Source organism: Tasmannia lanceolata, unplaced genomic scaffold (genome assembly GCF_043159265.1).
Source record: "Tasmannia lanceolata isolate RefF3 unplaced genomic scaffold, GAP_Taslan_0.1 ptg000015l, whole genome shotgun sequence".
Lineage (NCBI taxonomy): Eukaryota > Viridiplantae > Streptophyta > Magnoliopsida > Canellales > Winteraceae > Tasmannia > Tasmannia lanceolata.
The window spans coordinates 58,319,517-58,332,697 of NW_027518692.1; the positions used below are offsets into that span (position 1 = coordinate 58,319,517).

Consider the following 13,181-nt stretch of genomic DNA (forward strand, 5'->3'; position numbering starts at 1 on the left):
AATAAAGATGAGAAAAGAGAGAAGAAAAGACGCCATCTTTCATATGATCAACCTTGGAACTATTCAATTATCTAAGCCTCATGAAGGACAGCATAAGCTTTTTCATAAATAGAATAAATGAGAGAAAGACACTGTAATTATTATTACAGCATACGCCTTGGACAAATATGGAAGGGAGAGCTAACGTATACGCTTCTTTATTGTTCAAAAGGAGTTTATTTTGAACAGTATGAGTTTCTAGCATGGGAGGTGATATTTCCACCTCCTTTTCAACAATAAAGAAGCGTATACGTCCACACCTCTCCCTTCCACCCCTCTTGTTTGTATTTTCCCAAAAAAAGGCTACATTTTCCTTCTTATATTGTGGCAGACAAAATAGGGTAGAAATGTGAGATATTGTCTTTTTGCAAGTAAAATATATAGTAGGAGCATGATTGGATACTGGTAAAATACTTTTCCATTCTGATATTTTTTTCATTGCAGAAAACAAAAAAAACCTTACTATATATTGCAAGAAAAAATTAAAATTTATTGTGAAATATTTTCCTAGTTGCAAACATGGACCATAAATTCGTTTGTGATCGCAATAAGTTTTCAAACAATATATATATAGAGGAATAAGATTGTGAGCTCGACCGCACCGAGCTTAGGTGCGGTCGAGGGCCCAAAACTATGTGGGCCCACTTTGTTAGGATGATCCAAAGCATTTATTTGTAAGGCCCTTATATAGATAGGGTGTGTACAAAAAATCAGCTCCATAGGATCATCCTAACCCATCCAAAAGTGGAGGGCAAAATGGACAGACATCATTTGCCACAAATCTGCCCATTTTTACCCTCCACTTTTGGAGGGGTTAGGATGATCCAATGGAGCTGATTTTTTGTACACACCCTATCTATTATGGGGCCTTACAAATGAATGGTTTTGATCACCACAAAAAATGTGGGACCCATGTGTTTGGGCCCTCGACCGCATATAACTTTATATGCGATCGACTGCACACTCCTTTTCCTCATATATATATATATATATATATATATATATATATATATATATATATAGAGGAATAAGATTGTACGCTCGACCGTACCTAAAGTTAGGTACGGTAGAGTGCCAAATCACATGGGTCCCACATTTTTGATGAGCATCTAAACTATTCATTTGCAAGGCCCCATCATAGATAGGGTGTATACCAAAAATCAACTCCATAGGATCATCCTAACCCATCCATTTGTGGGGGCCAAAATGGACAGACAGTGTTTGTACACAAATCTGCCCATTTTGGCCTCCAGTTTTGGAGGGGTTAGGATGATTCAATGGTGCTGATTTTTGGTATGCACCCTATCTATGATGGGGCCTTGCAAATGAATGGTTTAGATGCCCACCAAAAATGGGGGACCCATGTGATTTGTAACTCTACCGTACCTAACTTTAGGTACGGTCGAGCGTACAATCCTTTTCCTCATATATATATATATATATATATATAATGTGCATCCAATCAGGTCCTAAATTCGTTTACATGAAAATTTTCATACAATGACATATTTTGCATTCATGGTAAGAGAAAAATATCACAATAAGAAATTACTTGCGGTTCAACAAATTTATGAATTTTAATAGTGTCTGCACATAGGTGCCCACATTTTCCAAAATAAAATACAATGGGCACATCTTCTTCATAGATCCAAACCATTCACTTGTTGGGCTCCAACGTAAATAGGTTGTGCCCCGCAATATCATCTTCATAGGATGATCCTAACCCTCCGATCTGTTGTGGGACAGTACATTATAGAAAGCTCTACAGATTGGAGGGTTAGTATCATCCTATGTAGATGATAATCTCGACCTATTTATGTTGGAGCCCAACAAATGAATGGATTTGATCTTTATACAAGGTGGGGTGTCACTGTATTTTTTCTTTCTTTCTTTCTTTTTCAAAAAATAAAAAAAACATGCACACCGAAGTGCCGACGAGTAGATAGTATTTAAATCATAAATGCATATCAACTCTATTTTGTTTTGCATGGCAAAGCTAAAATTAGGAATGAAAAATGGAATCTTTCTACCTACCAAGAACAAAACTTAGATGGCCCCACTAATTATACTCATCTGCTCCCAACATATAACATGGATTAAACTAAAAATACACCCCTAGCAAAAAAATAAAATAAAAAAATGAAGAAGAAAACATACCCTTGGTATTTGGGAAAACATGTCATGAGTGACTTTAGCAAGTACTTGAAGAGTATTTCTGACTTTTCACCAACCACAATAACAAATCCAGCTCATTTCATGAACAACCTGCCAAAAAAGAAGGGAGTGTGGATTCCTTTGGGTAACGACTCATGCATTGAAGGCCACGTATCACAGTAAGAAAAAAAGGTATCCATAGCAAGGCATGATGCTCTTCCAAACAGTTTTGGTGATGAAATAAGAACTTCCATTTCTTTATGTTAAAAGAGATTCTCATACTCTCAGGTAAGTCTTTCAGCCAAAAAAGTTTTCAGCTGTTTCTCATAAATATTTCCAACTTCCAAGTATCTTTTAAAGCACACGCAACATCAGAACCATCTCTGTCTATAAGACACTCTTTGAGAGTCCCAGACTATATGCTATAGTATTCTTTTAGCCAGAAAAAAAAAAAAAAAACAGAGTTCTTACTCATCAATATCTTCTTCAACCACATCCCACTCCATTAGATTGCAGAGCTCAATAACCCAACAGGAACTTCTCTCTGTCTGTCAATAGACTTAGGTTGCACAATATAAAAGTCTTTCAGCCAAAAGAAGGCCCTCCCAAATGAGGAATTTGTCTCTAGGAAGTTTTTCATGCAGTTTCTTTGCTGGGTAGGCAAGATAGAATTAAGGACACTGAAATAGAGTTCTTACTCATCAATATCTACTTCAACCACACCCCAGCCCATTAGATTGCAGAGCTCAATATCAAAACAAAAACTTCCCTCTGTCAAGACACTTAGGTTGCACAATATAACACTCTTTCAGCCAAAAGAAGGCCTTCCAAAGAGGAACTTCAATCTCTTGGAAGATTTTCATGCAGTACGTTTCTTTGTTGGGTAGGCAAGATAGAATTAAGTACACTGAAACAGATGCTCATGTTAGATTGCAAATCAGCAAAATCCTTCTTTCAGCTTCGTGGGCTGTCAAAATAGACTCTACATTTGAGAAAGAAACAGAGTTTCAGTATAATCAACCAGATACCAGACCTTAATTCTCTTAAGATTTCAAGTCCATTAGGCTACTAATCTACCAAGTCCATAAGGCTACTAATCTACTTCATGATGGAAGAAAACACAAAGATGTTCTCTCTACCAGTGGACTCTGATCACAAGGCACTTGAATTCCGATTGTTTTCGGCGTCTCCCCCTCACATGCGCGCATTCCACCTTGCTTGGACCTCTCTCTTCACATGCTTCTTCTCCACCTTTGCCACACCTCCCCTAATCTCCATTATCCGTGACGACCTCAACCTCACTGATACTGACATCTCTAATGCTGGAATTGCATCAGTCTCTGGCGCGATATTCGCCCGACTAGCAATAGGCACTGCCTGTGACCTTGTTGGGCCCCGCTTCGCCTCCACTGTGATGTCTCTTGTAACTGCTCCCATTGTGCTTGGCATCTCAACTATCTCCTCTGCCACTGGTTTCATTCTCTTTCGTTTCCTCATTGGCCTTTCCCTTGCAAATTTTGTCGCCAACCAATATTGGATGAGCTCTATGTTCTCTGGCCGTGTTGTTGGCCTCGCCAATGGTGTTGCCGCAGGGTGGGCTAACGTTGGTAGTGGCGCGACACAGCTGCTAATGCCTCTCATATACTCTCTCATTTGTAAACTTGGTGTTACTTCATTTACTGCCTGGCGTGTTGCGTTTGTCATACCTGCAACTCTTCAAACTTTAACTGCACTTGCAGTCTCGGCCTTTGGCCAAGACTACCCAGATGGGAATTTCAAGAGGCCCCAAAAGTCTGGAAATAAGCCCAAAGATGGTTTCTTCAAAGTTCTATGCCATGGGCTCAAGAATTACAGAGGGTGGATTTTGGGCTTGACTTATGGGTATTGTTTTGGTGTCGAATTGACAATGGATAACATAATTGCTGAGTACTTTTACGATCGATTTGATCTGAGAATTCAAATTGCGGGACTTATAGCAGCGAGCTTTGGCTTGGCAAATTTGGTTTCTAGGTAAATGTTGTTTAATATCTTCTACATGAGTATTTGATACAAACTTCTTTTCTAAGCAAAGGAATTTTGTTTGCAGGCCATCTGGGGGAGTGATTTCAGATATGATGGAGAGGAGGTTTGGGATGAGGGGAAGGTTGTGGAGCTTGTGGACAGTCCAGACCATTGCGGGGCTTCTCTGTGTACTGCTCGGACAGATGAATTCGCTCGGTGGATCCGTTGTCGTGATGTTTGCTTTCTCGTTGTTCGTTCAAGCTGCTTCTGGGATGACATTTGGGGTGGTTCCTTTCGTTTCGAGAAGGTGAGAACTTTTTTTTTTCCCTTTTCTAATCGGATTCACAGGGTTCTCTGCTTTAGACTTCTTGTTAGAGACTGAAAATTGTACCTGAAAATAGAGTCAATACAAGATCAAATCAACATTGATTTCAGTTTCTTGGAGTCATTACTGAGATTCAATTTCCTCTCAGAAGAAACTTTTAAGTTTTCCAATTCCCAATTAGTTGAATTGGTACGGCTAATCCGGATTGAATGAGCAACCTAACGTAGGAACTATAACATCCTAACCACATCGGGCACAAGGCTTGACCCCAATTACCGCAAAGTTATATGGTAACCAAATCAGTTGCCAATGTTTTATTCTGGTTACTATTTAAGAACTAGATGAAGTACACAACAAATCGTAGATTCAAACTCAATTAAGACTGGACATGTTAAAAGGTAGCTTTGTTTTCTTAAACCTGAAAACTTTATTGAATACTTTAAAAAATCAACTGAGTACTTGTAGGCTTCGAAAATTGGACTGCAACATATGTCAAAACAGTTCAATCAAGTCTCAAGTTAACTCATACTCTGATGGTCTGGCCTAAACAAGGCTGAGTTAGGCTTCCAGTTTTTATACCTTGAATTTTCTGGGTAATTAATGCCAGTTTTTCAAAAGTAATTTTTTATTGGTAGAGCTCTCATCATCAGTGTTTAAAAAAAATTTAATCATTATTTAGAGTTATAAATGAACCCAGCATTACCTTGACTTTGAGGAGGACTCACTACATATCCAAAGTCACCTTTGGGCCCTATACACTAATCTAGGCTGCAACTCTTTTAGTGTCAGTTTTTAAACCCCAAAATCCAATGATCATCCCTACAATAGTTAGCAAAACGTGATTTGACAACGAAACAGGATGGCAAAAAATCGAGTTTAATACGGTATTGGTTAAAAAATAACATAGTAAAAAAAAAAAAAAAAAACAAATAGAAACACAAGAATGAGTTTAAAATTTTGTCCCTCTAGCCATGCTTTAAACTGGTCTTTTTCTTTATTTTCACTCTCTTTCTGTATCTCATTCTATTTCTTTTTTGACCCTGACGCTGGTTAAAACATGTTGCAGGTCCCTAGGGGTAATTTCTGGAATGACAGGAAGTGGTGGAACAGTGGGTGCAGTTGTAACTCAACTATTGCTCTTTTCAGGCTCCAAATACTCAACGGAAACAGGCATCACTCTCATGGGCATCATGATCCTTCTCTGCACTCTTCCAATTAGTTTGATATACTTCCCAAAGTGGGGTGGAATGTTCTGTGGACCATCCATTGAAGCTAATGCCATAGAAGAAGATTACCACTTGCTTGAAAGTGATTCTGAGGACAAGGAGAAATGTTCCCGTCAAGAAAGTCTGCGATAATTCCTATAAGTAAATGAGGTAAAAGACTCAGATAATCACCTCATAACTCTCTTGGATGTGGCACCTATACATGTATCAATGCTGCTGTCTAAATGCAATTTTAAGTTATGGGGATTAGAGTCAGGTTGATACCCATAATGTAACCTGCAATTAATTTCATTTTTAGGAACACCAACAAGGGTTTGATTGTGCAATTTATTGCTATTTTTACTATATTTACCTCTCATCATATTTATCGTCAATTAATAATGCAGGGAGATCATATCACAGTTGTGCTAACTCTTGGGTTTTGTGTCACACTCTGCCACCCATTTCTATCAGTTTCCATGATGGCTTTATTGTAGGGTCTTGATTCACAGATTGGATTGATGGGTCAATTGGGGACAGATCTTGTTCAAGCATGGGGTGTCTATATCAAACGAAATATGGAGATTGTAAGAGTTTGAACAAGTAATTATATTTAAATTTTATATTTCTCTTGTTATTTGGTACTTGGTTATTAATTAGTGTGGGTTTACAGCGAATCTATTGAACTTTATGGTTCATCTTTGGTAGCCTTTTATTTTCTTGCTTTGTTTAGTACTACATATGTTTCCAGCAACGTATAGGCACTTGTTGAAACAGTGAAAGCATGTATGTACATACCCATCTACACACTCAAACAAGATGAGATTTCGAAACATGGGTTTCAAATTTACTAGGACATCCATATGTAAACATAAACAGATGCTAGTACATTTTCACAAAGAATCAGTTTCATAGTATGAATGAAGCAACACGATGATGGCGCTTCAACTTGTAAATTGGAGAGCAAGGTAACTCTATTCTTTTATAGAACCAAACTAGTGTTTACGCAAACGCGATAGCTAAATTCAATGCAGTTAACTCTCAGATCTATGCCTAACTAATACAACCCATTACCATGCATTATCCGACAATGCACCTAATATAATTACGCATCAACAACTCAATGCACTAAGCTATCCATAGCTTCTAAACTTGAAAGCATGAAAATTAATTATGAACTGTTAGTTTTTTTACTACGGTCATGGAGCACACTGTGTGGCTCACGACATAGCTGCTGAAACTTCCCAAGAGAATCCTAAAAGACCCACCAATTATGAACATCAATAACATGACTCAAGACTGCTACTTCAAAGTTCAAACACTCATCAACTTCATAAATAATTTCAAGACTGCCTACCAAATATTATTCTCTACATTAATGAAATGAAATGCAAATCGTAACATATTTCCATATTTTGTAGTTCCAACCATTTTGGTTGAATTTTGAGAATTTAGGTCGAATTTCAGCAATTTCGGTCGGAAGTAATGACTTGAAAGGAATTCATTGAGATTTAGTTTCGGTGGGGATAGAAACGAAAAACATTTCAGTCATTTCGCAGAAATTTTGGGGAAATTAAAAACCACAGAAGAGACAGCCACCAACCAACCTCTAGGAAGGAAGCGGAAGAGCATCTTCCAACATTCATCTCTCATAACACTGGGATGAAGGAGGTAGCTCACTCGCAACATGACACGGTTGACGACAGTGCTTGGAGGTCATTGGTACCTCTAGAGGTTGGCCTAGCCGTTCTTCTGTCCTTTTCATGTATGGGACCCTTACTTATTTACTCTAGATGTTTATACACTCCTCTTGATAGCTTCTTTGAGGTATAATAGCCCTATATGGTCTTTACATTGTATGTGGTAAGCTTTCCATTAATTTTCCGTCACAAAAAAACAACAGAATATTGTTTCCATGAATCTCCGGCAACTTTCCATCCAACATTCCCAGCAACAGAACACCCATATTCTTCTTTCGAGCAACTTTCTAGGCAACTTTCCAGGCAACAGAACACCCAATTAGCAGGCTTTCCTTTCCTTTTTTTCCCCCAATTCTTTTCTATTTGCCACATCACTTTCCTTTCCATTCCTTTCTTTTCTCACGTCAATTTAGCAACTGAACGGAGCCATAGGAAATAAAGAAAATTAGGATGTGGGTTTGCTCTTGTTGTATCCTAGTTGAACTAAGATAGACAGGATTAGGTTGTGACATAGGCCCATGTAAGGTATTATTCTACATTGGGTGGAGAGAGAGAAAATATACTAATTGGATTAGGAGAGAGGATTTGGGTTCGACCTAAGTCCATGTAAGGTATTATTAATTATTATACATTAGGTGGAGAGCGAAAAAACAGACGACTGAGTGTTGGTGATGAGAGAAAAGAGATTAGTTTTCTTCTTGGTTTTCTCTCGCGGTGAGAAATTGAGAGTCTACAGTCTTGTTGAGAAGGGAAAGGGTAATCCTGTTTTATTCCTTTCTTATAGTGGAAGATCATATCTCACTCATGGACGTAGGCATCTTGGCAGAACCATGTTAAATCTCGTATTCATATTTCTTGGCGCATGCTTGTTTTTCTACTTCACTACGTTTGGTTTGTCTCTCGACGTAACAAAGTGTAATATCTTGGTTGAGAGAGAAGGCAAAGGGTTAATGTTTGTGAGTTTTGGGTTAATCATGTATTGAAAGATTAGTTCTCACCCTGTGAATGTAGGCATTGTTTCCAAACCACATATATTTTGTGTTTGTGAATATCAATTCCCTTACAAAAATAGTCCAAAAATTCCTGACTCATCAAGCAATTTTGTGTATTTTTCACTAAGGTGATTTCATCATATTGTAAATCAGGCGAATTATAGGCAGACTCAACCAATGAAAAGAGAATGACCCAAAAAGCAAAAAAGAAAAGTGGAAACTTACCTCTAAGCAGATTCTAAGAAAACCCATCTCAGAGTTGCCCTGCTTAGGGAGAGAAATCCATAACAACGCTTACTAATCTTTCATATGCAAATAGAAGGAGCTCCAAAGAAGAGCACTTGAAAGTAAAGCCCAGAAGCAGAAAATGAAGAAAAGAGCTCTGGAAAGAGAAACTCAGAAACAGAATAGAGGAATTTTTGATTGAAAACCCCAGAAGCAGAAAATAAAAGAAATTAAAACTAAAGAAAGGAAGGGCTATTAAAAGGCAAATAAGCAAAACTAGGACGCAGAAAATGAAGTTTACTTTTTGCTTCTTCTTCTTTTCTTTGTAGGGTGGGAGAGAAGCGATTCTTTTGATTTTTAGGCCCTGTTCATTTTGGATTTTGATAATTGATTTCAAGTCCAAAGTTGATTATTAAACTCACAATTAAGGCATTTTGTTTTGGGTTTTGAGAATTGATTTTGAGTGTAAAATTGACTATTAGACTAAAAAATAAGGCCTGTTCATTTTGGATTTTGAGTCCAAATCTGATTACTGGACTCAAAACTAAAGTAAACACAATTTGAGTTCAATAATCAATTTTGGCTCAAAATCAGTTCTCAAATCCAAGACAAACACGCCCCTCATCTACAGCAAAAGAAATGGCATGATTTTCTTTGTTGATATTTTTGTCCCTTCAAGAAATAGAAAAATTAATCCCCAACGGCTCAGATACGATACAGGCGGGTTCCAACGGTGGGGATTGATTAGCCAAAAAATTCTACTCATCTAAACATCCTCATCATCCAATTGGCAGGATTTTCATATGGACAGTGCTAAAAAATTCAAATCCAACTCTAACAACTAAGATCATCCAACCATCCACAATTCGAGGCTAGCAAGAGCCCACTAGAGGAATGGTCAAAATCATAGATCATTAGATGGTGGGCCCAGTCACATGTTCCAGAGAGAGAGAGAGGGGGAGAGATGATTTGTAGGAGCTTTAGAGGCTTAAAACAGAAAAACAAAATACAGAAAGCTGCTACAATGAAGGTAAGCCTCACGAGGAAACCGAACCCCTAATTTTTTAGTGGTAACAATTATTTTCAAAATTTGTTTAAAAAGTACTCCAAGCCCCTAATCTAAAACCCTCTCCTAATACAACATAATTAATGTTGGAATAGCCGGAGAGGTCTTAAAGGAAGGAAAGAAGAGAAGGAAAGAAAGAAGAACAAAGCCATCAGAATCAAAATTACAGATGGCTTCGCGACTTTCTTTCACATTGGTCCTTCTTGTGGCCTCCCTTGCCCTCCTAGGCTCCATCTCCGGAGCAGCTGCCCACAGAAGGCCCTACATGCATCATAGCAGCCCAAGTGTACACATCTACAAAATATGTAGGCACGCACGTCACCTGGGCCTCTGCATGGCAGTGGCCCATCCCATGAAGTGGGCTGGGGGCCGGGTCCATGGACCCATCGGACCCGAAGCTATTTGCAAGTCATCAATCCACGCCACAATCCAAAAGGTTGTGCAAGCAAGAGCTCTAGCCACTAAGCTCACCCAGTCACATGCCCAAAACACTATGTCCGCGGCAAATCTCAACGTGTGTAGGGAAGTCTATACTGATGCTCTAGGGAACCTCATGGTATCTATCAAGAACATGGACAACAGGGCCAGCGCCGACCTGAATATCAATCTATCTGCCGTTATCTCCGATGTTTCGACGTGCGAAGATGGTTTCATGGAGACTCCAGGGGTTGGTTCTCCTCTCACAAAGATCAATTCTGTCATAACCAAGCTTGCCAGTAATAATTTGGATTTGGCAAGCAAATTGAAAATATAAGAGCAGAGAGAGAGAGAGAGAGAGAGAGATTGTTGATTTTAAAAATAAGGTCTCTTTGTTAATTTGTTAATGGTAATTGGGTATTTGATAGAGGAATTCTGATTCTGGTTCTAAACCCCTAATAGAAATGGGTAATCTTTTAGAGGTTTGTTTTCTATCATTGTGTTGAACTTTTGATTGTATTCCTATCAAACTACCTCAAAGTAAATAAGTGAGGCTACTTGGGTTTGTCTTAGTCCATTTTACTGGTTTATTATCTTGTGTGGAGGAGCACTGGCTATGTGTCTTTTTGACGGCTGGATGAGAGGATGATTAGCATTTTCTTCATAGTTGAAAGAAGGAATTGGGTCATGTTAGGCCATTCTTTTTTTGTGCTCTAATATCAATCTTTGTCATTCCCTTTTGGTATTTTGGAGTTTGGGGTTTGACATTATACACTAATCTTCTAACTTCGATGTCTTTTGTTTTGGCTTGAGATTCCTTTGGGATTTTATATGATGCATATGTATGTCCTTGAAAATACACACCCAGAAAAAAATAATATAGTGGAGCCCATCTATTTGGATGATCGAAACCGTTCATTCATAGGCCTTCACAGTAAATAGGCCCTGCTCCAAAATTTTCACCATAACCTATGGATTTGCAAAGGTTTCTATACTGCCAGCATAAAAACCTTTATTCGACCCATAATGGGCATAAAATAAATTTTATGTTTTATGCCAGCATAAAATTTAGGGAAATGTTATCAGCACTACTGTATTTTGATGAGGGCACTCCTCACTTTTATTAAAAGTATTGTATGGCACGCACCATAAGATGATCCAAACCGTTGTGCCCAAAAAATTATTTCAATAGTTTGATCCTAACCCTCCGATCTATAGAGGGTTAGGATCAACCCTCTAGCATTCAGATCGGAAGGTTAGTATCAGCCTATGGGAATGATTTTTGAGGTTTAACTTATTTAGGCTGTGGCCCATCTAATGGACGGTTTGGATCATCCTATGGTGTGGGCCATACCGCACTTTAAATACAGTAGTGAGGAGTACCCTCATCAAAAATACAGTAGTGCTGATAACATTTCCCAAAATTTATTTTACGCCCACATTACATCGAAAGAAAGAGAGCCTTTATATATAAAAATTCTCCTCTCAAGCACATGCAATAACTCTGTTTATGCAATCAAAATAGAACCTCCTCTTCAATATTGTGCGATTGCTATAAAAAATACAGGGAAAGCAAAAAACCTATTGTAAAAAGTATTTTTTTTTGTTTGTTTACCAGCCCCAATGCATGCTCTCCTCACGGCCCTCTCAAATCTCTCTCCCTGTAGCCCACTATAGCCTTCTATATCCTTCTCTTACCTTGGGTAAACAAATATTCCATGATTTTTTTTTTCCATGGCTGCCAAACATGCCCATAGTTTCAAAAAGTCCCGAGCAACAGAAATTTGTTGAAAAGTTGATGAATTTTTTATGCTTCAACTTCAGAATTAAACATGATATGATGAATAGTTAATCAATTTAATGAAAAAGGCATGCATTGAAGATTGAACTCCCATCCTAATCTAGAGCTCAAGATCCTTTTGCCTTTTAGCAGCCGGCATGAGGGAAATCCCTCCAGGACATGCACTGCCTGGTGGGCTTTTAAGCTTTAACACACTTTGGAGAGATTCCATCTATGTCATCGTATAATTATTCCCATTTACTATAATGAAGTTCACACCCCTTCAATGCCGTGGGAATTCAAGTCCCCATCTTTCTGTGGGTTTTACACCCTATGTCCAGACACAAATAAGAATGTGTTTCCACCCATTTATGTTACGGTCCTGAGTGGGGAGGCCTGCCTAGGTACGGGCCTAGGTGGGACCCAGCCTTCTAGGTATGGGACTAGTAGGGACCTTGCATAACGTGTTCCATCAGCTCTGGAGTTTTGCTATCAGAGCAACCACCTGTCCCATGTTCGAGTCACAGAAGGGGCGACTTGTGGAGAGGACTACCCAGAAAGGCTTACCCAGTAAAAAGTCAGAGTGAACGACGCCAGAGTGAAGTTAACACAAAGTGGGCCGCTGCAGAAAGGACGACATGTCCAAATTCTACATGGAAAAAAGGCTAGAGTGAAAGCTGTCACAAGGTGGGATGCCAAGGACCGCGGATGCGGAACCATGGTGAAATGTTGACTAGGCGGCACCTAGGTATGGGACTAGGTGGAACCCAGCCTGGTATTGGACAGGTTTAAAGGGCCTTGCCTAAATCATTCCATCAGATGGAGCTCTCGGTATACCGGTAAGGTACCTACCAATTTAATTCCAGAGAAACCACTCACCAAATAAAGGGTTTCCACTTCCAACATGTTTAACCTGTTAGTGCACAAATACCTGTCTACATGTAACCTTTCCCCCGCCAATCATAGGTAGAAAAGGGTTTCTCCCTCAAATATGGGTTTGCAACCGTTCATTGGAATAGTTACATCCAAATATACAATGGAAGGGGGTTCAAACTCCTCTGTTAATAGTGCAGTAGGGCCCCAAGCCTTACTTTGGAAGCTAATCTTCCTGATACACAGAGAAGGAATCACCCTCTTTTGCTTGGGTTGTCACCCAGTATGGCAGAGAATCTAAACTCTTGATTTTGAGTGATTAAACCTACCAATTTTTTTTTTTCAGAGATGACAGAAACTTATTAACGTAAACAGTCCAAGTACATATAGGGGACAAGGCATCC

The 13,181-nt window shown here is 38.9% G+C and overlaps 2 protein-coding genes across 2 annotated transcripts; both read left to right on the forward strand.

Annotated features, from left to right (window-relative positions):
- The first annotated feature begins 2,378 nt into the window (after positions 1 to 2,378).
- Positions 2,379 to 6,349, forward strand: LOC143892673 (high affinity nitrate transporter 2.5-like). The gene is made up of 4 exons (XM_077397451.1): positions 2,379 to 4,203; positions 4,280 to 4,501; positions 5,586 to 5,895; positions 6,132 to 6,349. The coding sequence occupies exons 1-3, from the start codon at positions 3,299 to 3,301 to the stop codon at positions 5,875 to 5,877; spliced, it is 1,419 nt and encodes a 472-aa protein (XP_077253566.1). The 5' UTR covers positions 2,379 to 3,298; the 3' UTR covers positions 5,878 to 5,895; positions 6,132 to 6,349.
- A 3,527-nt stretch (positions 6,350 to 9,876) lies between these two features.
- Positions 9,877 to 10,461, forward strand: LOC143892107 (pectinesterase inhibitor 6-like). The gene has a single exon (XM_077396573.1). The coding sequence runs from the start codon at positions 9,877 to 9,879 to the stop codon at positions 10,459 to 10,461; it is 585 nt and encodes a 194-aa protein (XP_077252688.1).
- The last annotated feature ends 2,720 nt before the right edge of the window (positions 10,462 to 13,181 follow it).